Source organism: Scyliorhinus torazame, chromosome 16 (genome assembly GCF_047496885.1).
Source record: "Scyliorhinus torazame isolate Kashiwa2021f chromosome 16, sScyTor2.1, whole genome shotgun sequence".
In the NCBI taxonomy this organism is placed as follows: domain Eukaryota; kingdom Metazoa; phylum Chordata; class Chondrichthyes; order Carcharhiniformes; family Scyliorhinidae; genus Scyliorhinus; species Scyliorhinus torazame.
This window is the reverse complement of record NC_092722.1, coordinates 181,520,524-181,545,364: the sequence shown is the minus strand read 5'-3', so window position 1 is coordinate 181,545,364 and position 24,841 is coordinate 181,520,524. Positions and strand designations below refer to the sequence as shown.

The 24,841-nt window shown below is 47.4% G+C and overlaps 1 protein-coding gene across 1 annotated transcript in view; it reads left to right on the top strand.

Moving 5' to 3' along the window:
• Positions 1 to 24,527, top strand: part of cfap58 (cilia and flagella associated protein 58) — a 282,899-nt gene extending 258,372 nt beyond the window's left edge. The window contains exon 18 of the mRNA XM_072479551.1: positions 24,063 to 24,527. Coding sequence (XP_072335652.1) covers positions 24,063 to 24,183 — 121 coding nt within the window. The 3' untranslated portion in view covers positions 24,184 to 24,527. The remainder of the gene's footprint in view (positions 1 to 24,062) is intronic.
• Positions 24,528 to 24,841: the final 314 nt, after the last annotated feature.

The following is a 24,841-nucleotide window of genomic DNA, read 5'->3' as shown; positions in this document are numbered from 1 at the left end:
GGGGGTTACCGTTGATCAGAAACTGAACTGGATTAGCTGTATAAATACTGTGAGTACCAGAGCAGGTCAAAGGCTAGGAATCCTGCAGCACGTAACTCATCTGACTCCCCAAAGCCTGTCCACCATCTACAAGGCACAAATCAGGAGTGTAATGGAATATTCTCCACTTGCCTGGATGAGTGCAGCTTAACAACACTCAAGAAGCTCAACACCATCCAGGACAAAGAAGCCTGCTTGATTGCTCCCCCTTCCACAGACAGTGGCAGCTGTGTGTATGATCTGCAAGATTCACTGCAGGAACTCACAAAGGTTCCTTAGGCAGCACCTTCCAAACCCACAACATCTACCATCTAAAAGGACAAGACCTGGGAACCCCACCACCTGGAGGTTCCCCTCCAAGTCACTCACCACCCTGACTTGGAAATAGATCGCCGTTCCTTCACTGTCGCTGGGGCAACATCCTGGAACTCCCTCCCTAACAGCACAGGAAATGTACCTACACCTCAAGGACTGCAGCGGTTCAAGAAGGCAGCGCACTGCCACCTTCTGAAGGGCAACTAGGGATGGGAAATAAATGTTGGCCCAACCAGCGCCATTCACATCCCATAAATGAATTTACAAAAACATGTTGATCCCAACGCTATACATAGCCAAGTATCAATTCTAATCATTGTATTTGAAGAATGTGCCTGAAGACGACCTGTACCATAAGAAAGGTTTATTTCAAAGCCTGCAGAGTAAAGGCACAGACTTTTCTATTTTTATTTTCAATTCCGTCATTTCTACTCATTCCTCCAAAACCAAGTGTGACCAACTTATATATTCTTGTAATGAAGCTGTGATAAATCCCCAATTGGGGACTGCTGCCCTTAATTACCAGCTGAAAGATCATACTCTGTTGTAGCACCATTCCAACATTAAAACCAAAGGCAATAAAATGCCAGTGTCTCATGCTGATGGCTGCAAATGTCATATCAAGTGATGGGACTTTTTTATTAGTGCTGTTGCTGACTCTCGTCCTGCTTGTGCGCTGTGGCTGGGCAGGTGATGGAGTCTTGGGTGTCTGAAAGCAGGAAATCACGAAAAGGAAGGCTGGGGTGAGGGAGTGTTGGGAGATTCGGGTAGGAAGCAATAGGTGCATGGGCACCATCGGCGGCTTGTGCATCATGCCAGGTAACAGGACGAGTGTGAGATGGGAGTTGAGAAGGGGCTTACGGCAGTAACAAACTGTCATCCCCGATGTTCTAGGTCATGCTGGATGCCACAGGCTCTCTGGCTTGTGACACTCAGAGCCACCTTCTCCATAGGACTCAGGAGGTGCTGATGTCCTTGTCCCCTGCTGGTTCTGCTCTGCTCCCGTCTATTGTGCGCCACCTTATATCCTACGAGAGGGCAGAATGTCACTGATTGTATGGCGCTGAGATGTTCCTGCCGTGGCTGAATAACTTGTTGGATGTGGAGGTAGCGAGAGGTGGACGTCAGGCTTTTATCACTGGTAGGTGTGTGAGGTTACAGTGCCTATAATTTACCACTTTAATAACCCCTGCCATTCCCACTCTGACCTCTCCATCTTTGGCCTCAAATGGTGTTCCAAAATCAACATCAGTTTCAGAAAGAACTTTTTCCGGGGCACCCTGCAGGCCTGTGGTCTGAATATTGACTTTTGCTTCTAATTACAACCCTCATTTTCTTGGGAATGGTGTCTCTTAAGGATGTAAGGCAGTCCTGATGCCTTCAGGAGGAGACAAGGTGGCATGGTATACAAGGTTGGTGTATAGAGCCTTTGTTGAAATCCACTTCTGGTGAGGATAGATCTCCTAGGTTTTCCTGGCAGTTCGAACGGTTACCCACTGAGGCTGGAATTTCACAAATCTTTTAACAGCTGAAAGTTACACTGACGTTAAATTAGACACTAATGTGTCTAATGGGGGTGAAATATGTCTCCACCAGTCACAGGAACCGGTTCGTATTGAATTGGCAAATCCATCTTACAATGTGCCGATTTTCCTGTCTATTGAAGTTAATGGAAACGTGTCAGCATCTCGCTGTGTACCATCCTCGCACAACCTCTGAGTTTAGTTTCTCCACTCCTGTATCATTTTTCCATAGACTAGGCTAGGATTTTGCATTTTTTCTGTTCCTATCTCATCGCGGCTCTTGTTATATAGGCCACATAATTGACGCAGTTGTGCTAAAAAGGCAAAAAATGCAAATACTGGCAAACTGTGTTACAAACAGAAAATGTTGGCAATGCATAGCGGGTTTGCAAGCATCTGTTTAAATAAAGGTTAACATTTCAGACGGAGACCTTTTGGCAATTGAAGGGTTTCACAACTGAAAAGTTAACTGATTTGACTCCACAGGTTTTGACAGGACCTGCTGTATACTTCCAGCTTTTTTCTCTTTATCACAGGCAACTGAAGTGTGGCTGCAGCCTCAGTAAAGAAATGACCTATCGTGGTGCGATGAGCGGGGGTTTATTAAGTGACAAATTACAGTTGATTATCAGGAAATGGCACACATTATACCATCTGCTGCTGATGATGATTCAAGTTCATTTTCTGTGCTAAGAATTTGAACAATTATGTAATTTGAATTAAGCAACATTGATAACACAGGTGGAAATGTAATGCTTAAAAGATAATTGGAAAATCATTTGAAGCATTCATTTTTATGAATTGTTTTCAGGATGTGGGTGATGCTGATGAGGCTGTGCAGAGAATGAGGTGGTGGGCGTGATTGAATTTACAACTGAGTGGCTGGCACAGGCATTTCAGCAGACATTCAGAGACAGCCACCTAGTGTGGGACTGGAGGCATGAGTAGGGGGTGCCAGTTTCCTGTCCCCTCAGGTGAACAGTTGCATTTTTTGTGTGACAACTTGGCAGCTTTTATGGGCACTTTCCCTTACAACCACCCCCTCCGCCCTCACCTCACTAGCCCACTCTGCATCAGTAATAAGAAATATAATCAGATTTTTTTTATTCGTTCAATGCAGCATTTATTGTCCAAACCTAATTGCCCCTTGAGCGGGCAGTTAAGAGTCAGCCTGGAGTTACATGTAGGCCAGACTGGGTAAAGATGTCAGAGTTCCTTCCAGGTAAGGACCAGATTTCCTTCCCTAAAGGACAATGATGAACCTGATGTGTATTTACGACAATTGACAATGGTTTTGTGGTCATCATTAGTCTTTGATGACCATCTATCTTTTCATAGAATTTACAGTGCAGAAGGAGGCCATTCGGCCCATCGAGTCTGCACCGGCTCTTGGAAAGAGCACCCTACCCAAGGTCAACACCTCCACCCTATCCCCATAACCCAGTAACCCCACCCAACACTAAGGGCAATTTTGGACACTAAGGGCAATTTATCATGGTCAATCCACCTTACCTGCACATCTTTGGACTGTGGGAGGAAACCGGAGCACCCGGAGGAAACCCACGCAGACACGGGGAGAACGTGCAGACTCCGCACAGACAGTGACCCAAGCCGAAATCGAACCTGGGACCCTGGAGCTGTGAAGCAATTGTGCTAACCACAATGCTACCGTGCTGCCCAAACGGGCAGCAACTCGCTTTTAATTCCAGGTTTTTTATTGAATTCAAATTTTACCGCCTGCAGTGGTGGGATTTGAACCTGGGCCCCCAGAGCATTACTCTGCGTCTCTGGTTTACCAGTCCAGTGACAATACCACTACGCCACCGCCTCCACGTATTGAATTTAATTCCACAAATTGCCATTGTGCAGTTTAAATCCATACACCTTTAATGGTGGCATGCCGCACAACCATCAGAGAAATGCGATAAATGGTTAGAATGAGTTTCCGCTGACCTTATGCTAAAGGACTAGCAGGCGATTGGAAACTACCTGATTGAGTTCTCCATCCCAGTCCAGTACTGTAAATACCACACTCATTCATGTCTGCTCTGCCTGAGGCAGCTTTTTGTTTGTTGATGCTCCATCCTAAGCCAATTGGTTGGAGTTGTTTGGAAGTGGTAGTTTCTCATTGCCTTTTACCCTCAGGGCAGGGTCAGGAGGCAGGTCCGAAGTCTACTGCAGCCAGGACGAGAAAAAAACCCATGCTGGTGGTGTTATTCTGAACCACAAACTACCCATCTCGCCAACTGAGCTTTATCCGACCCCCTACACATTGTCATTACTGCATCTGTATATCCTGCCCCGACGACAGGAAGCAAAATATATATCTACGTCAACATGCTTGACTAGCTATGACTCCTACCAGAGGAATTTCTAGCCTTCAGAAAACCAGCAGGGACCTTGTTATCTCTAAAGAGGGACTAATGCCCTTGTGACTGCAGAAAATCAAATACCAAAGAAATGCACCAACGCGCATTACATTTATGAGGCAGAGCTCTGGCCCATGTCTGCAAGGGACCCTGACTCCTCTATTGAACCTCTGAAGGTCCTAAACCTGGAAAAATATCCAAAACCCAGGAAAAGCGGGAGGTGTGTCACATGTCCTCCCCCAAGCTGCTAGAGCCTGTAATATTGCCATGTGAAACTGAATCCAGGCAGTCCACCATTTTACCACTCAACAGGTAGCAGCAGAAAGAGCTTTGTCCAGATAAATTGCCTGGCCGTCATCTACACTGTACTAGCAGAAACATTGGAACTTCTGTATCGGTGCCTACAGACTTGTTCATCTCTGCGTGGCTCTTCCATCATGGAAGTCCTCGCTTCTGGAATGATGGATCATCACACTGCAATAGTTTCATCCCGCTGCGTTCATCTCTGAACGAATGCATCATTGGACTTTTGATTCTGGACTCAATTGAAAACTCTTATTTTTATTGTGGTCTTTCCACGTACCGCTATCTTTCCCTTATCCCTCTTTTATTGTACGAGGGCAAAAAAGGTGGACATTGCAAAACCCCTTCCTGTGTTTTGTGTGTGTGTGTAAAATAAACCTCTTATTGTACCTTATCCCAAGTTTGCTGTGGGGTTGATAAACGATCGGACCACTCCAAACGGAAAGGTTGGGGCACATGGGTCACCATTTATAAAGGAGGAAAATCAAAAACACCTTTCTGTTTATCGATGGATAATGACAGGAGGAATTAGAGCTGTTTAAATTAATCCTCCTACTGTCCGTAACACATAATTAAGAGGGGTAGCCTATATATTATCGCAAAATACCATACTCACTTTGCAATAACTCATATACTTAGAATTTCATTGCCATTGTAATGATAAGTTAGTTACGCTAACAACTGAATGAAATGGTGTATATGAACAAACCAGTAAATATTAAACATTGAGATAGTTGGTGGATGTTATTAGTTTCGAGATTCTAAACCACCAAGGTGCCAGATATGTAATGAATGAACCCCATTCATTGAAAGGTCCTCTCTGACCATCATTTTCCGATCCTCACTGGATACAGGTTTGATGCTGGAAGATTTGAGGGTGGTTAATGTTGTATCTCAGTTCAAAAAAGGAGCGAGTAAATGTAATCTAGGTAGTGCACATATTAGTGGAATTCCTTCTCCGAGAGAGACTAAACTGTCACTTAGAATGGCACAGATTAATTAAGGATAGTCAACATGGGTTTGTTAAGGGAATGTCATGTCTGACTAACTTGATTGAGTTTTTGGGGAAGTAACAAGGAGGACTGATGAGGGTAGTGTAGTTGATGTGGTCTACATGGATTTTTGCAAAGCTTTTTACAAGATCCTACATGGCAGACTGGTTAAAAAAATAAAAGTCCACAGGATCCAGGGGAATGTAGCAACTTGGATACAAAATTGTTTCAATGGCAGCAAACCAAGTAAGAAGTCTTACAACACCAGGATGTTGAGATGCCGGCGTTGGATTGGGGTGAGCACAGTAAGAAGTCTTAACACCAGGTTAAAGTCCAACAGGTTTGTTTCAAACACTAGCTTTCGGAGCACTGCTCCTTCCGCAGGAAACCGGAGGAAGGAGCAGTGCTCCGAAAGCTAGTGTTTGAAACAAACCTGTTGGACTTTAACCTGGTGTTAAGACTTCTTACTGTTACAACACCAGGTTAAAGTCCAACAGGTTTGTTTCTACTCACTCACTTCCTCAGGTGAAAATCCAGACATCTACCAGACAATAGTCTTTACACGAAAGAGCTTCACAGATCGACAGCATTGAAAACCTGCAAACTCTACTCTTATAAAGCTTATTTTCCAAAGCCCATTTCTGTAGAGACACTGGAGACGATTCAGCAGCCTTGTCGCACCGATGCCTCACATGATATTCGCGACGCTTAAAACATCTTGCGAGATTCAACGTCGTGTTCTGGAACTCGCTCTCGCCATTAGGCTCATTTAAATATATGTTCGCCGGATTCACCCGGGATCTGGGATTCACCGGCCATGCCTGGGAGACCTCACCATAACAAATGTGGACCAGTCCTAACAGCACCTGGGGAGGTCTCCCAGGCCTTTGAAGACCCCCAAATGGTCGGGCATTGGGCAGGGTGACATCCTGACACTCCTGCTGGCACCTAGACCCCTTGGCACTGACATCCCAGAACCCTTGCTGTGCCACCCTGGGACTGCGAAGGTGCCTGGGTGGCACTGCCATGTTGGCAGGGGCATTGCCAGGGTGTCAATGTGGCAGTGCCATGGTGCCAGGTTGTCTATGCTGGGGTTCGGGCCCTGGGGCGCCTTGCCCATAAGAGATGGAGAGGCGGGGCTCGAGGACGCCGGAAGAGGTATGTTGGGTGAAGTGGGGGAGTCCAGAGATTATGGTGGGGTAGCTGAGGGGGATTGAAAGATTGGGGCTGCCTTTAAAAATGGCGCCCCAATTCACGAGTACTCTACAATGGAGCCTCGACGGAGAGTTCTTTGCCGAGGCCGAAATAATCGGCAAAGTGCCATTGAATAGCGGGGTCTTTCTTGGCGTTGCATCTGCGGGAAACACACCGCTAGATGGGCCCGAAACCAGACATAAAAAATATTAATCTGGCAGTGCCCTATTTCACCACACAACACGGGTGAATCTCCAACAAAATATTGTGGGCCATGTGCCATGGACCTCCTGATCTTTATCAACAGCAACATAAACTTGGAAATGCTGTCCTTGCAATTTTGAAGTTGCAGTTTGAGGGTATTGGACCAAAGACTTAATTCACAAATGCAATTCCTTTCTCCACTATTTTAAGAGGTTTTATTGATGAAAATCGAGGTGGGAGAAGAAATGTTAAATGGAACAATTAAATGTCTATATGTTATTATCCAACACTATAATTTTCTTTTCATTCTTCAGTGTTGTAAGAGCATTGATGGCAAGGCCAGCATTTATTGTTCATATCTAATTTCCCTTGGGTGGCGAGCTGCCACCTTAAAGCGCCCAGCAGATGTGGTGTAGGTACACCCACAGTGCTGTTAGGAAGGGAGTTCCAGGATGTTGGCGACAGTGAAGGAACTGGCGATACAGTTCCAAGTCTGGTGCCGGGCCTGGGGGTAGACGAGCAGGGGATATTGCTCTCAAGACTCTGCTGCCCTTATTCTAGGTGGTCTCAGTCGCAGGTTTCAAAGTTGTTGAAGGAGGCTCGTTGAGTTACCACAGCGCATCTTGAAGATGATACACATTGCTGCCACTGTGGGAGTGAATGTTAAGGTGCTGAATGGAGTGCCGATCAAGCAGGATTGCTTTGGCCTGGATGGTAATGAGCTTAGTGAGTATTATTAAAGCTTCACTCATCAAGCCAATTGGAGAATATTCCATCACACTTTTAGACTTGTAGATTGTGGACAGGCTTTGGGGAGTACGGTAGCATAGTGGTTAGCACTGCTGCTTCACAGCTCCAGGGTCCCAGGTTCGATTCCCGGCTTGGGTCACTGTCTGTGCAGAGTCTGCACGTTCTCCCCGTGTCTGCGTGGGTTTCCTCCGGGTGCTCCGGTTTCCTCCCACAGTCCAAAGATTTGCAGGTTAGGGGGATTGGCCATGCTAAATTGCCCTTAGTGTCCACAAAAGGGTAAGTGAGGTTACTGGGTTACGGGGATAGGGTGGATGCTTGGGCTTAAGTAGGGTGCTCTTTCCAAGGGCCGGTGCAGACTCGATGGACCAAGTGGCCGGCTTCTGCACTGTAAATTCTATGAGTCGTTACCTGCTTTTGTAGCCACAGTGTTCATATAGCTGGTCTAGTTAAGTTTCAGATCAATGGGCAGATTTTCTCTTGCTGGAGATGGTCATCACTTGGCACTTGTGCAGCATAAATGTAACTTTCCGTTTATCAGTCCAAGCCAGAATGTTGTCCAGATCCCACTGCAAGTGGCACACTCTGCTTCAGTATCTGAGGAGTCTCGAATTGTACTGAACATTGTGCAATCAGCTGCAAAGATCCCCACTTATGATGGAAGGAAGGTCATTGATGAAGCAGCTGAAGGTGGTTGGACTAGGGACGCCAGCATGAGGAACTCCTGCAGTGATGCCTGAGGCTGAGATGATTGACCTCCAACAAACACACTCCTCTTCCTTTTTACTAGGTCTGACTACAACCAGTGGAGAGTTTTCCCCTGATTCCCATTGACTTAAATTTTACTTGGGCTCCTTAAACACTCAGTCAAATGTTACCTTGATTAAGGGCAGTCACTCCCAACCCATCTATGCAATTAAGCTCTTTTGACCATGTTTGAACGAAGGCTGTAATGAGGTCTGGAGCCAAGTGGCCCTGGCAGAATCCAAAATGAACATCAGTGAGCAGGTTATTGCTCAGTAAGTGCTGCTTGATAGCACTGTCAATGACATTTTCCATTACTTTGCTGATGACTGAAAGTAGGCTGATGGGGCAGTAATTGGCTGGATTGGATTTGTCCTGCTTTTTGTGGGAAGATGGCCAATTTTCCACATTGCTGGGTTGATGCCAGTGCTTCAGCTGTGGGTCAGCATCACCAAGTTGACACCTCATTTTTAGATATGCCTCATGCTGTTCCAGGCATGCTGTTCTGTGCTCCTCATTGAACCCAATTTTATCCCTGGCTTGGTGGTAATGGTGGAAAGGGGGATATGCCGGGCCGTGGGATAATGGACTGTGGTTGTATACAATTCTGCTGCTGCTGATGGCCTCATGGATGCCCAGTGTTGATCAGCCAGACCTGTTCTGTATTCATCCATTTACCTCAGTTGTAGTGCCATGCGACACAATAGAGGTTATTCTCAGTGTGAAGACGGGACTTTGTCTCCACAAGGTCTGTGCGATGATCAATCCTACCAGTGCGATCTTGGTCAGGTGCATCTGCGACAGGTAGATTGATGAAGGTGAGGTCAACTAGGTTTTCCCCTCTGATTGGCATTGTCGAGGTCCATTTGTGTCCACAAAGGCTTAATCAGTGATCCAATTGCATGATTGTTTTGTATCAATGGTATATATTGCTAATTCTAGCCTAAGCTACAATTTGTGTTGTTAGATTTACTTTGTGCTCTTTAATGTTCATTTTAATGTTGAGAAATGGAACATCTTACTGATATTTGGAATGTCTGCAAAATACTTCTTTGTTCATTCCTAGATTAGGTGGAGCAAGGTGTGATGCAGAGTAATAATCTCTTTGCCCCAACAACATGTAGCAACCTCAGACTTTGAAGGGAGCCTTTACGGCACTTTGTGACATTTTACATTCACCTCTCTGAGTGCGATAGCTAGCCTGTGCCAAATTGTGGGGAATTAATGATCACATTGCTGTGTGTGAGCTTGCTGTGCACAAATTAGTTGCTGCATTTCCTATATTACAACAGTGCCTACTCTTCAAAAGTAGTTAAATGGCTGTGAAGCGTTTTGAGATACCCGGTGATTGTAAAAGGTTCAAGTCTTTTTTAAAAATGTATTTATTGGATAATGAAAAATCAAACTTTCTTTGTCTCAAATCTAGCTCTTAATAATCAATGATGACAAATTGAAACAAAGTCACATCAGCGCAAATTCACACCAGTGCAAAAATCACATCGCTACAAGGAGATGTTTATAAATCAGTAAATATAAAAAGGAACAGATTCTTTGATATCCTTTATTAATTTCAGATATCTTCCTTGCACTGCTGAAACTGCTCAAGGTTTGAGGATTTCATGCCTGTTTGTGTGTCAACTGATCCCAGCTGAAGCAGTAATAGAGGATGCTAAATTCCTAGGTACTGTTCCTGATAGCTATCCAATGATTTCTCCTTGAAAGCTACGTGGACATAAGTTGATGAGGGGTCTTGGACACATTGGGCGCGATGCTCCACTCCCACGCCGGTTGGGAGAATCGCCTGGGCCGCCAAGATTTCTGGGGACGCCGGTCCGACGCCCTCCCGCGATTCTCCCAAGCGGCGGGAACAGCCCAGTCGAGTTTCGCAGGCCGGAGAATCGCCGGAGACACCCAAAATGGCGATTCTCCGGCACCCCCGCTATTCTGAGGCCCGGATGGGCCGAGCGGCCGGGCCAAAATGGCGGGTCCTCCCCGGCGCCGTCCACACCTGGGGCGAAATTCTCCCCCAACGGCGGGATGTCCACCGACTGGCGCCAAAGCCGGCGCCTATCAGACGGGCATCGCGCCGGCCCAAAGGTGCGGAATGCTCCGCATCTTTGGCGGCCTAGCCCCAACATTGAGGGGCTAGGCCGACGCCGGAGGGATTTAGGCCCCGCCAGTTGGCGGAAATGGCGTTTGTTGCCCCGCCAGCTGGCGCGGAAATGCGGCGCATGCGCGGGAGCGTCAGCGGCCGCTGTCAGTTTCCCGCGCATGCGCAGTGGGGAGAGTCTCTTCCGCCTCCGCCATGGTGGAGGCCGTAGCGGAGGCGGAAGGGAAAGAGTGCCCCCACGGCACAGGCCCTCCCGCGGATCGGTGGGCCCCGATCGTGGGCCAGGCCACCGTGGGGGCACCCCCCCGGGGTCAGATCGCCCCGCGTCCCCCCCCAGGATCCCGGAGCCCGCCCACGCTGCCTGGTCCCGCCGGTAAATACCAGGTTTGATTTACGCCGGCGGGACAGGCAATTTCTGGGCGGGACTTCGGCCCATCCGGGCCGGAGAATCCAGCGGGGGGTCCCGCCAACCGGCGCGGCCGGATTCCCGCCCCCGCCCAATCTCCAGGAGCGGAGACTTCGGCGGGGGCGGGGGCGGGATTTACGGTGGCCAACGGCCATTCTCCGACCCGGCGGGGGGTCGGAGAATGACGCCCCTGGTCGCTGCAGTCGTGGGCGGTGCGTGAACGCTGGGGGGATGCGGCCTGTGGGGGGGCGAGGGGGGATCCTGCACCGGGCTTCACCTGGAATGTGGGGTGGCCTGCGATCGGTGCCCACCGATCGTCGGGGCATCCTCTCTGAATGAGGACCTCCTTCCTTTCGCGGCCCCGCAAGATCTGTCCCCCATCTTCTTGCGGGGTGGATTTAGAGAGGACGACAACCACACATGCGCGGGTTGGCACCGGCCAACCTGCGCATGCGCGGATGATGCCCGTTATGCGGCGCCGGCCGCGTCATCTATGCGGCGCCGCTTTTACGCGGGCGACAAGGCCTGGCGTGTGTAGATGACGCGGCCCCGATCCTGGCCCATTGTCAGGGTCTGAATCGGTCGGGACCGGGGCCGTTCCGCACTGTCGTGAACCTCGACGCCGTTCACAACGGCACGGCCATTTCGGCCTGGGAGTGGAGAATCCCGTCCATTGTTTCCACAATCAACAGCTGACCAAGGCCTCGATATTCCTCTCTGCTCCTGTTTAATGCTTGGGTTCCCCGATCACCACAAAGAAAGACTTTAGGCTGGGTTCTCTGTTTCAGCGGCAAAGTGCCGGCTGAAATAAAGAATTTACGGGCGTTTTATGACGCCAAAATTGGGGCGGAACCCTCACCGATTCCGGGACCGGTGAGGGGCTAGCAGCAGCACTGGGTGAAACTCCCAGCTCCCATGTCACAAACGGCCGGAGAATGGCCGGGTCCCTGGCTGCGCATGAGCATGGCGACGACCTGCAGCGATCGCCCCTTACAAAATGGCTCCGGCCGTACGCGTACCCGACCCGTCAGGCCACCCCCCACCTGTCCCTCCAGCCCTCGCGGTAGCCCCCCCAGGCCAGAAGCAAAGTTCCCGGCCGGGTGTGGCGGCGCTTGACACAGTCCGTCGACGCCACGGTGGGTTCCCGACCGCTCAGATCACATGTTAACCGCGCTGTAGGTAACTCGGCCCAACGGGGGCGAAGCATCGCGGGAGGGCCTGCTGACGACGCGCCAACGCCGTTGCAACGGTGTGCGCCGCGCAATGCGATTATGCCACTTCAGAGGGGGCAGAGCATGGCTGACCGGCGTCAAACCGGCGCCGGCCCCGATTTGGGCGTCGGAATGGGTTCTCCTCCCGATTACGATGTCGGCGTCAGGCAACAGAGAATCCGCCCATTATTCTGCACCTTTCATGACCTCTGGACATCCCAAAGTTCGATATAGCCATTGATGAACCTTTGAAGTGCAGTCACTGCTGTAATGCAGGAAACGCGGCAGCCAGGTTGCACACAGCAAGCTCCCACAAGCAACCATGAAATTTATTGATCGCTTTTTAGCGGTTGAGGGATACGTTAGGTTAAGCGCAGGACTGCACCTCACTTCAAACCAAGTGATGCAAATGAGCCAGCCACTAAAATTGAGCACAGCTCTTTTTGGGCATTACTGTACCAAGAAGCATGCAGATAATGAAAGGGCACCTTTGAGCATCACACCTGAGCTGTGGTCACCTGGCAGAGGGCATGGTATGCTGAGCTGCATCTGACTTGTGTGCAAAATTGGAGAAGCCAGAAGCTCCATCACCAAAATCTTGCAATTGAATCAAAGTAATGTGTGCGGCACTAAGGCATTTGTATGCTAATTGCAAAACTTATTACACACATAAGAGCTGTGCAAAGCAATTTTACACTTTACAGGCAGCATAGCCAGTGTATTGGATCAATTCCCATACATAATTTTTATGCAATAAAGCATGATCTTTGCAGAAATTACACAGAAGTTCCACTGAATTCGCCAGCAAAGCTACCACCATAAAGCAATTACTTAATAAATACACTTGGTCCCCAATATCAAACGCTCATATTTTAAAACTAATTAGCAGTAATTTTCATTTAATTTTCTGCCAAACATGCTAGGCTAAAGCAGTAACCATGAGACCACTGCACAGCATACTTTGTTAGATTACATAGTGATAATAAAGATGTATGTGATTGTGCATTTGTGCCTGTGATAGTCAATTCAAGAATACAGACACACGGGAACTTCCAACCTGTACAACTCGCGTAAACCTTTCTCAGTCTATTTGATAAATTAATATTCTTCTGCAGTTTCAAGTGTAAGAACAAAATTGTTCATTTGAAAATTCTCACTAATGTCTTTGAATTGTTACAAATTAGTCAAGGGCACGTTAATTTAATTGGGCCAAGTACGATCAGATCTGAATAGTTGCTAAAGTTCTCCACTGGTGAATGAACAACATTTTAAACAGTAACATAAAAAGATCAAAATGTTCCAATTTAGGAATACTTCAGAATTACTGCCCTGACTTGGAGATGGTTAATTGCTGAATATTGTCCTTGCTATATTCACTCAGTACTGGGGAAAAAAGAAAATAGGAAGAACAGATTCAATACTGGTTTATATGCCTGTTGCTTTCAAGCTTCCTCGCTACACCACATATGAGCCTCGGACCTATAAAGTGATGGGTACTTTGATTTGCAGTCAAATAATTGTTAACCCCTCTCTCTGACTGTCAGTTAAAAGATGCATGAGTGCGGATGGGTGATTGTGTGCCCTATTCGCCCTGTCTGAGTTTGAGCAAGTACCTGACCTTTGGAGCCCAGCATCTCTCAATACCATGGTTCAGGTCAGTAACAAAGAGAAAGTGTGAAGGATGTGGGGTTTTGCAAGATGCTGTGTCACTTTGCTGCCTATTCTGCTCACTTTGTAAATGCAGTGCATCTTTTTTTAGCTAGCCTTTCTGAAACAACCTGATCACAGTGGGTAGTCCACTGAACCATACCTTCGGGATCACATAGCAATTCAACTTCAAGTTTACAGTACTAGACTGAATCCCCCGGGGTCTTGTTCGGAAATAATATACATAGAAATAAAAGGGCCTTGTGAGGTTGAGTAGATGACTCTTTATATTAGATTTTGAGTGAATCCAACCTGCCTGACGATTAATGGATTGGAGGCATTGCCAAGTGGCGTAATTAGCCATAAAGATCAAAAGGTCAGTCAGGTTTAATTATGTTCTGTTCTTAGGTCGCTCGACATCTCAGTTGGCAACAGCTAGAGCATATAAATTAGTATCTGGCCTAGTTTAGGAAAACCGTGTGCTGGGAAGTGTACAACGGCTATCAGCTGAGAAAAGGATTGTGTTTGGTTGTGATGTCCTCAGTGGTCCTATAGGCTCATGCTTTTATATAGCCCTGGCATACACCCAAGAGAATGACTACTTGGGCACAATAATGGGAGGAAGCTGACACCATACCACTTCTCCGAAACAAAACAGCATTAGAAATGAAGGGGGAAGGATCAGGGAAGGGAAAGCTTTAAGAAAGTGATAACATGAGGATAGAACAGCGAAGGTACCAATGACAAAAACAATAGGTGGTACAAGTCTGCAATGAAGGATACATTTTGTGGAATTGTCAAAGCAGGCTGGGGGGACCACCAGTTAGGATGAGGGGGTGGAAGGGCTACTGTGAAAATTATATACAGTGAGTTCTTAGAAACTGGAATTTCCACCGTATTTTGTGTTTAGTTTCTGCTGTGCAAAATTTAAACCTTCCTTTATTCTAATGTATTTGTTGTTAGGAATTTAACCCCCTGTTTCTGATTTTTTTTCTTTGTTTTGGCCATGTGATTCTTTGGGGATTCATCAGGTTTCTTGCTGTAATCCCGGTGGAGTCAGCGTGGAAGTGATGTAAAGCAGACATTCACATGCTTTATTTGGGGATTCTGCCAGGCGACCAGAGGAATTTCATGGTCCTCGTGCTTTTCCTGGAAGTCCTGCCACTTCAGTGGTGTTCCACTCTGTGGGCTGCCGTGGTCTCTTTGTTCACACTAAATTTTCACACAAGAGTGCTTCCCCAAACTCCAGCCCAACCATAGAATCCACATGAATCTAACCAGGTTCATCAAGACTTCCGTTGAGAAAAGGATCTTAGAACTGAGAGTTAATCCGTCTTCTCTTGGAGGTCATGGATGCAGCTTTAGAGGGTAATGGCCTATTCCTGTTTCAAAGATTTTTGGCCCAAAGAGACTTGGGTGTCCCTGTACATTATCATGATCATTCAAATGTCACAAACATGTACAGGAAATAATTCAAATAAAAGACTAATTGAATGCTGGCCTTTATATCTGGCTGGTTTAGCACAGGGCTAAATAGCTGGCTTTTAAAGCAGACCAAGGCAGGCCAGCAGCGCGGATTCAGTGCAGTGCAGCATAGATATACCAGCATTCTACCTGAACTCCAAGGGTTAGATTATGATAAGAGATTATTCAATGTGATTTAAATGCAGTTTTCAAGCTATTTTCAAGATAGGGAGGCAAACTCATTCTGCTGGCTGTAAAATCTAGGATCAAGAGCAGCAGATACCTGGGAACACCACTCCCTGGAGGACCCTGCCAAGTCAAGTTTCTGGTGAATGATAACTCCTTTGGATGTTGAGAGCGGGGAATTTGGCAATGGTAATGCCATTGAATGTCAAAGAACAAAGAACCAAGGAAAGTACAGGAACAGGCCCTTCAGCCCTCCAAGCCCGTGCCAACCATGCTGCCCGACTAAACTGCAATCTTCTACACTTCCTGGGTCCGTATCCCTCTATTCCCATCCTATTCACGTATTTGTCAAGATGCCCCTTAAATGTCACTATCGTCCCTGCTTCCACCACCTCCTCCGGCAGCAAGCTCCGGGCACCCACTACCCTCTGTGTAAAAAAACTTGCCTCGTACATCTTCTCTAAACCTTGCCCCTCGCACCTTAAACCTATGCCCCCTAGTAATTGACCCCTCTACCCTGGGGAAAAGCCTCTGACTATCCACTCTGTCTATGCCCCTCATAATTTTGTAGATCTCTATCAGGTCGCCCCTCAACCTCCGTCTTTCCAGTGAGAACAAACTGAGTTTATTCAACCGCTTCTCATAGCTAATGCCCTCCATACCAGGCAACATCCTGGTAATTCTCTTCTGCACATTCTCTAAAGCCTCCACATCCTTCTGGTAGTGTGGCGACCAGAATTGAACACTATACTCCAAGTGTGGCCTAACTAAGGTTCTATACAGCTGCAACATGACTTGCCAATTCTTATACTCAATGCCCCGGCCAATGAAGGCAAGCACGCCGTATGCCTTCTTGACTACCTTCTCCACATGTGTTGCCCCTTTCAGTGACCTGTGGACCTGTACACCTAGATCTCTCTGACTGTCAATACTCTTGAGGGTTCTACCATTCACTGTATAAGGGGAGATGGTTAGGTTCTCTTTTGTTGGAGATGGTCATTGCCCAGCCCTTATGTGCCATGAATATTATTTTTCACTTGTCAGCCCAGGGTTGGATATTGTCTAAGTCTAGCTGCATTTGGATATGGATTGCTTCAGTACCTGAAGCATCATGAATGATGCTGAACATTGTGCAATCATCACTTCTGACCTTGTGATGGAAGGTAGGTCCCTGCTGAAGCAGCTGGAGATGGTTGGGCCTAGGACACTACTCTGAGGAACTCCTGCAGTGATGTCCTGGAGCTGAGATGATTGATCTACAATGACCACAACCATCTTCCTTAGTGCCATGTATGACCAGCCAGAGTGGGAATCCTCTGATTCCCATTGTCTCCAGTCTTGTTAGGGCTCCTTGATGCCATACTTGGTCAAATGCTGCCTTGATGTCAAGGGCAGTCACTCTCACCTCACCACTGGCATTCAGCTCTGTTGTCCATGTTTGAAGGCTGCAGTGAGGTCAGGAACTGAATAATCCTGGTAGAACCCAAACTCAGAATCAGTGAACAGGTCATTGCTAAGTAAGTACTGCTTGATGGCACTGATCCCTTTCTAAGTGACCCTTTCTATCACTTTGCTGATGATGGAGAGTAGACTGATAGGGTGGTAATTGGTTGGGTTGGATTTGACCTGTTCCTTGCGTACAGGACACACTGGACAATTTCCACATTGCCGGGTAGATGCCAATGTTGTAACTGTACTGCAATAACATGGCAAGGGGTGCGACAAGTTCTGGAGCACAAGCCTTCAGTATTATTGTTGGACTATTGCCAGGGTCCGTAGTCTTTGAGGAATCCAGTGCCTTCAGCTCTTGATATCACGTAGAGTGAATCGAATTGGCAGAAGACTTGACATCTGTGATTCTGGGGACCTCAGGAAGAGGATCACCCACTCTGGCTGAAGATTGTTGCAAAGGCTTCAGCCTTATCTGAAGTGCTCGGCTCCTCCATCATCCTCCATCATTGAGGATGGGGATATTTGTGGAGCCTTCTCCTCCAGTGAGTGTTTAATTGTTCACCACCATTAACAACTGACATGGTAGGACTGCAGAATTTACATTCGATCCGTTGGCCATGGAATGACTTAGTTTAACTCTGTTTATTATTTGCTGCTTTTGTTGTTTGACACACAAGTAGTCCTGTGATAGTTTCATCAGTTTGACATCTCACTTTTAGGTATACCTGGTATACTCTTTGAACCGGGGTTGATCCCCCGGCTTGGTGGTAATGATGGAGTGGGGGATATAATGAGCCATGAGGTTGCAGATTGCGGTGGAATACAAGTCTGCTGCTGCTGATGATCCACAACACCTCACAGTTGCCCCAGAGGCAGACCTGCACTTTTGTGGCCCCCGAGCTCTCCCTCTTTGTGGGGGCCCGACGTAACGCCCCACCCCCTGGTGATGTGGCAGCCTGCTCCCAATGACTTTGAGCCCTGCTCCAATGGCTTTGAGCCTAGCCCCAAGAACGTTGAGCCCCGGCCACAATGACATTAAGTACCACCCCGAATTACATCAATAACCTCCTGATCCCATCCACCCTCGGTCACACAATGTAAGACAGAGATATCCAAAATTACTGCTTGACAGACTGCTGTAGTGTTCTTTAACGTATAACAGCAACAAGCCTGTACCAATTGATGAATTGAATTGCCAACCCTTCGTACCTCCCGATGGCTGCTCTGCTCACACCTCGGCTCTCGCTCGGGTCATCGGGCCTCGAGCCTCGACAACTCCTGGCTGGCAGCCTGGCTGCTGCTGTTACCTATCTGACCTGGTGGCCTTTGTTCTTTTTGGTTAGTTGGCTGCCTGTCTGCCTTACTCAATGAAAGTCCAGAAACTTCGCTCTAATTCAGCAGATCCCTGTCTGAACTGTTGTAAGTCTCCACAACCTCTGAACATCTGGCAAACTGTCTCCCCGCTCGAACTGTTCACCAATCAGAGCTCAGTGTTGTTTTGTATTGCCTGTTGATAGTCTCAAGACATTCAAATGCCCCCACCCCCCGCCCACATTGGCCAGGACCCAGCGTGTGTTTCATTGAAAGTCCACCTCTGGGTTGTCCAGTCCTAATTTGCTAGATCTGTTTAAAATCTACCCCATTTAGCACGATGATAGTGCCACACAATATGATTGAGGGTATCTGCAATGTAAAGATGGGACTTTGTCTCCACAAGGAATGTGCGGTGGTCACTAGTACCGATACTGTCATGGATAAATGTACCGGCAGCAGGCAGGTTGGTGAGGATGAAGTCTAATATGTTTGTCCCTCTTGTTGGTTCCCTCACCATTTGCCACAGTCCCATACTAGCAGCTGTATGTTTTTAAAATTCATTTACAGGATATGGCTTTGCTGGCTAGCATTTATTGCCCATCTCCAGTTGCCCTTCATAAAGATGGTGGTGAGTTGCCATTTTGAACCACTGCTGTCCTTGAGGTGTAGATACACCCACAGTGACGACTGGAAGACTTTAAAAATATTGGTTTCTAAGTATTGGGCAATTTAAAGGTTAAAAGCCTGGGGTTAGAGTGTGTTTGACTGCAATGGTCTTTTTTTTTTTTTACGAATTCTGTTTTGCAGGGCCTGGGTGTTTTTATCAGCCGTAAGATGAAATTGCCAATGAAATGTGTTTTTCAGTCTAGGTTAATGGATTATGGCTTGACTGGGGAAGTCTCTGGGGAGTTAATGTTTTGCAGCTGCAGAGATAATGGGCGGGATTCTCCATCCCATCAGCCGGCCAATGGGGTTTCCCATTGTGGGCAGCCCTATGGAGCGAACCACTCCAGGAGCAAACCATTCTTTCCAGACAGTCTTTCAAATAAACTAAAATATTGGGGTTTTGGTGCAGTATCTTAGCCACTGTTGGGGTCTGGTCTGGAATCGTAATACCTGCCAGCTCAGTCAGTAATGGTGCTACTGAACCACTCTTGGTGATGGACATTGATGTCCCACACTCAGAGAACATTCAGTGCCCTTGCTGCCCTCAGTGCTTCCTCCAAGCGGTGTTCAACATGGAGGAATACTGATTCAGCAACTGAGTGCGGGACGATATGTGGTAATCAGCAGGGGATTTCCTTGCCCATATTTGCGATGATGCCATGGGATCCAGAGTCGATGTTGAGGACTCCCAGGGCAACTCCCTCCCAACTGTATAGCACTGTGTCACCACCTCTGCTGGGTCTGCACTGCCGGTGAGACAGGATATACCAAAGGATGGTGATGGAGGTGTCTAGACCAATGCGTGTAAGGTTGATTCCATGAGTACGACTATGGACCCCAGGCATTCCCTCCCCAGCACCCTCTGGACAACCCCCGACACTGCCCCCTGACACTACCTGAGCATAACCCTCCCCCTCCTGAGCGATTCACTCACCTGAGCTCCCTTGATGGTCTGCTCACCAGGAACACACGTTTGGAAACCGGTCATGATTCATGCCGTCCTACCATCATGCCGCTGTGGATGGATTTTCTGATGGGGGGGGGGTGTAATTCAGGTGTCTGGGCCTGATAATCATATGTCTCTGACGGGAGAGGGGACAATCGCCTCCTGCTTTTACACAGACGTAATCGCGACTTTGCAGTTCTTGTCATATTTTCCGCTCCTGCCCAATGCGAATTGGTGTGGAGAATCCCGGCTTTGGGAACGGTGTGGATGGGCACGGAGCCCCATTGCCGCAGCCGGCAAGGCAGCTGTGCACGCCGCTGATTGCCCATTGTGAACCTAGGGCCACAGGCCATATGGGTAACCCCCCCGGGCATCCCCCTAGGTGCCATCTGGCCCCAGCCGACCCATCAGCGGGATGGGCACGTCCCAGCACAACACATCTTGTTGGCTGGGATGAGTGTGTGTGGGAAGTGCAATGTGTATATGCAGCTGCGGCTTGCCAGCCTCCCGAGTGTCAATCACAGACCCGGCGAATCCCGCACCATTTCTCATTGGAATCGATTGTGTTCCACGTGGTGCCGGTGCTAGCCCCTCCATGGTCACTGAATCGGTCCAGGTGCGGCACCAGTTTTGCTGTCGTGGAACTCCATGAATCCTGCCCCGTCGTCAATACTTAGTCTCGGGAATGGAGAAACCTGCCGATGGTTTCCTCAAATTAGCTGCATTTTGGCTGCAGGCGTGACCAATTTGGGTAAATGTGGTAACTGTATAATACTAAACCATTCCTTTTTCCATTTCCCTTTCCATCTTTTGCGGAGTTTCACGTTGAATGCACCGCTCGTCGCTGGGAATCCCGTACGGAGGTGTGGTGCACCATCGGCGGATGAACCGCCAGGAAAATACGGGCGAAGTTGTTTTTCCTTAATTTGCCCATATTACAGAAACACTGCAGCAACCTTCAAAAGGTTAAACTATTAAATAAACGAAAGATTCGAAACACATCAGATTTATTGAAATGGCTTAGAAGTGCTGAAAGGTACTGTAATATATAGAGTGTGATGAATAAGCCTGAATTTCCATTTGAAGATAAAATCTAATAGCTTGTACCAGTCAAGTGATCAATATCTTGCACTTGCTTAAGCTATAGTGCAATTTAAAAAAAGATCAATAAGAAGTGACTATTGTTTAATTTGTTTAGAGGAAAAAGACATGATGGTCAGTGAATTCACACATCTCAGTCCTTTGAAGTAGAGTCGCCACTTTGTGTTTTATTGCATTGTAACTCACCGAATGCCATCGCGAATGAATATAACCGGGACAGCTTTCTCTAAATCAAACTTTTCACTCTAATCAGCTCAGATAGCTTGGCTATTTTTAATGTTGAGGAAGTAGGGTAAGAATTGCAAATTTGCGGCTTACTGATGTTGGACTAAAATAAGGGAAGTTTTACGACGGTTTGTGCAGTTTGAGGGCATCTGGTGAGGAGAATATTGGGGGTGGGGGGGTGGGAAGGGGGAAACTCAGCAAGGATGCCGTGTGCTGAACGATAGACCGCAAACGCCTTTATGTCCGGCAGCATTCTCCTGGCGGGAGGCTTGAACTGTTGGCATGTGGGGCTTTCCTACCTTGGATTCTGACTGCTTTACCCGGGTAGACATCCCGGAGTGGGGGCATTTTTCAAACCATTTCCCAGAGTTTGATTGAAAATTCTTAAAGACCCATTTCCATGGTTTGTGAGCTACTCTTAAGGTTCTTTCAACAATTCTTTTTTCACTTTTGCATTTTGATGGTCAGTGAAAAAGGAAAGTAAGGGGAGCTTAAAAATCAATGTTTGGGTTTACTAGGCTTTCCTCTCGGGATTCTTATTTTCCCTCAGGAGACAGTGAGGCGGAACTCCACAGGGATGCAAAGAGGCAGTTACTTCTGCTCCTAAGCCTCTCTGTCCCATCCCAAAGATACCGAGGGCACGATCTATCGGCCTCTTCATGCCAGACTAGGGACGCGACAAGTCCGGGAAATCACATGAGAGGCTTCTCGTGAGATTTACGAAGCTCGTTACGCCTCGCGAGGTCTAATGAGATGTCGCAAGGCTTCGCGATCTGGATCCCGTCCATTAAGTGCGGGATGCGGATTTGCATATTTAAGTGTGCAGTCAAGCTCACTTAAATATGTTCGCGCCGGAGTTACCCAAGGTGCGGGATCTAAGCCTTGGAGATCCCAAGCGGGCGCCGTTGAGCACTGGTTTCCACAAATATGGATCAGGTGTACTGGTACTTAGGAGGGTCTCCCAGGTGATCGTGGGCCCTGGGTGGTGGGGCTCTGGGCAGGGTGGTACCCAGGCACCGCCGATGCCATTTGGGCACCCTGGCATTGTCATCCTGGCAATGCCACATGATGCCAGGTGGCACTGCCAGGCTGTCGGGGCACAGCCAAGGTGCCAGGCTGGCAGTGCCCAGGTGGCACCTCGCTCGTGCTGGGGATCGTGGCTGCCCTGCCTTTATGAGGTGGGGTGCTGTGGTTTGAGGACCCCCTAATTGGTAAGTGGGGCATTAGGGGGTCGAGAGATCCGGGCGCCATTTAAAAATGGGATCCCAATCACTTCCTGCACTGACGAACTGAGCTCCATTTAATAGCGGGGTCGTTCTCGGCGCTGCCAGCATCGGCAAACACCCGGCTAAACGTGCCCAAAACGGGACTCATTTCCATTAAATCGTGCCCCAAGTCTTTCTGCACTCACTTGGGAATGTGCGAGGGGATCTGCTTGAACCTTCTGCTGTGCAGTCGTTGAAGGTTCTTACATTGTCTGCTCGATATTTGTGATGTGAGGTAAACTCATGCATTTCTGCGCAGATCACCACTACACCCCAATGCAAAATCAACCCTGAAATGTGACTGGCATCTTTTATATCTGTTGAGAATTATATAGACTTTCCAACACAGAAGCAGGTCATTGAGCCGAACAGGCCTATGGTGATGTTTTGCTCTGCATGAGCCTCTTCACACAGACCTTCATTGAACCCTATCAGCTAATCCTTCTATTCCCTTCTCCCTCATGTGCTTATTTAACTCCCCCTTAAATGCATCAATGCTATTTACCTCAACCATTCTACGTGGAAGCAAGTCCAATTTTCCACCACGCTTCTAAAGAGATGTAAATATTTGGAAGTTTGGTTGTACTATGTTTTGAAGCAATTGTATCCTCATCCAAATGTAGAACTGGCCACTTTCCATTTCAGGCCCCCAGGGATAGCATCAACAAATCACAGGTCTGGATTTGTATTTGGAAATATAGAAATTAGGAGCAGGGGCAGGCCATTCAGCCCTTCGAGCCTGCTCCACCATTCAACATGATCATGGCTGATCCTCTATCTCAACGCCATACTCCCGCACTCTGGTTTAGGGGCTGGTTTAGCACACTGGGCTAAATCGCTGGCTTTTAAAGCAGACCAAGGCAGGCCAGCAGCACGGTTCAATTCCCGTACCAGCCTTCCCGAACAGGCGCCGGAATGTGGCGACTAGGGGCTTTTCACAGTAACTTCATTGAAGCCTACTTGTGACAATAAGCAATTTTCATTTCATTTCTCCCCAAACCCCTTGACGCCTTTAGAGTCTAGAAATCTGTTTCCTTCTTAAATAAATTCAGTGACTTGGCCTCCACAGCCTAATGTAACAGAGAATTCCCCAGGTTCACCACTCTCTGAGTGAAGACATTTCTCCTCATCTCTGTCCTAAATGGCCTATTCTAAAGTGACCCCTTGTCCTAGACCCTCCAGCCAGGGGAAACTACAACCCTGCATCCAGTCTGTCCAGCCCCGTCTGAATTTTATACTTTTCAATTAGATCCCCTCTCATTCTTCTAAATTAAGTCCGAGCAGAGGAATATAAGAAATAGGAACACAAGTAGATCATTTAGCCCTTCAAGCCTACTCGGCCATTCAATAAGATCCATGATTGATCTTCTACCTCAGCTATACCTCCTCCACTATCCCCATTGACTCCCTGGTTACCCAAATATCTGTTGATCTCTGACTTTGAAATATGCCCAACGAATGAACATCCACGGCTTTCCTTGGTCGAGATTTCCAAAGGTGCAGAACCATTTGAGGGAAGCAATTCCTCCTCCGCCGAGACCACGTAGATCTTCAAAAAGAATACCATATCTGTTTAAAAGCACAGAAATGATTTGTAGTACTTTTGAAATAAATTGAATTTCTTTTGTTTTCCCCTCAGTGAGAAACACAAAGTCCTGGTGAAGGAGGAACAGCCTTTAATCCAGCCTCAGAGGACAAACTATCCCCAGTTCACAGGGGGGGGGTTTAATCTGAAACCGCAAACCAAGATCTCCGCTTAAATATCCACTGTGCTCCATTCTCCATCTGCTGTTGATCCTTTTACATCAAACCAGGTTTTTGTTCCTGCTCATTACTGTAGAAAGTGTTCAGCTCAGCCAGGAATAACAGTGTGGGGACAATATCATTTTCACGTGGCTTAATTTTATTTTGGCATTTCAAATGCTCCAGTTCAACCAAGATAATGAACTTTGTTGAAAAGTGTTTTATGGAATATTGATTTTTTTTCCCCCCCCCTAATTTCATTATATTGAATATAAAATACCTGTGTTGCACTTTAATGCATTTTCATGTCAGATACACATGGACATGTAGTCAAATAAAATCTGTCTGATTACACTCAAAATGGTTTGTCACTAAACTTATTAAGTGAATCACTAAAATAACAATCCTGCACAAATTTGGATGCAGTAGCGTGTAAAGTGAAGGACGGACATAAAAAAAACAAGGCTGGTTTACCAGTTCAGGGAATGTGCCAGCAATCTACAGAGATTCCGTGAGCTGCTGTTTAACCTCAAGAAACATTCAAGGTGGGTTTTTGCCATTTCTCCCCATTCTAGGACCATAACCATAAGACCATGAAACGTGGGAGAAGAAGACGTAGGCCATTTGGACGATCGAGTCTTCTTCGCCATTCAGTGAGATCATGACTGATTTGAT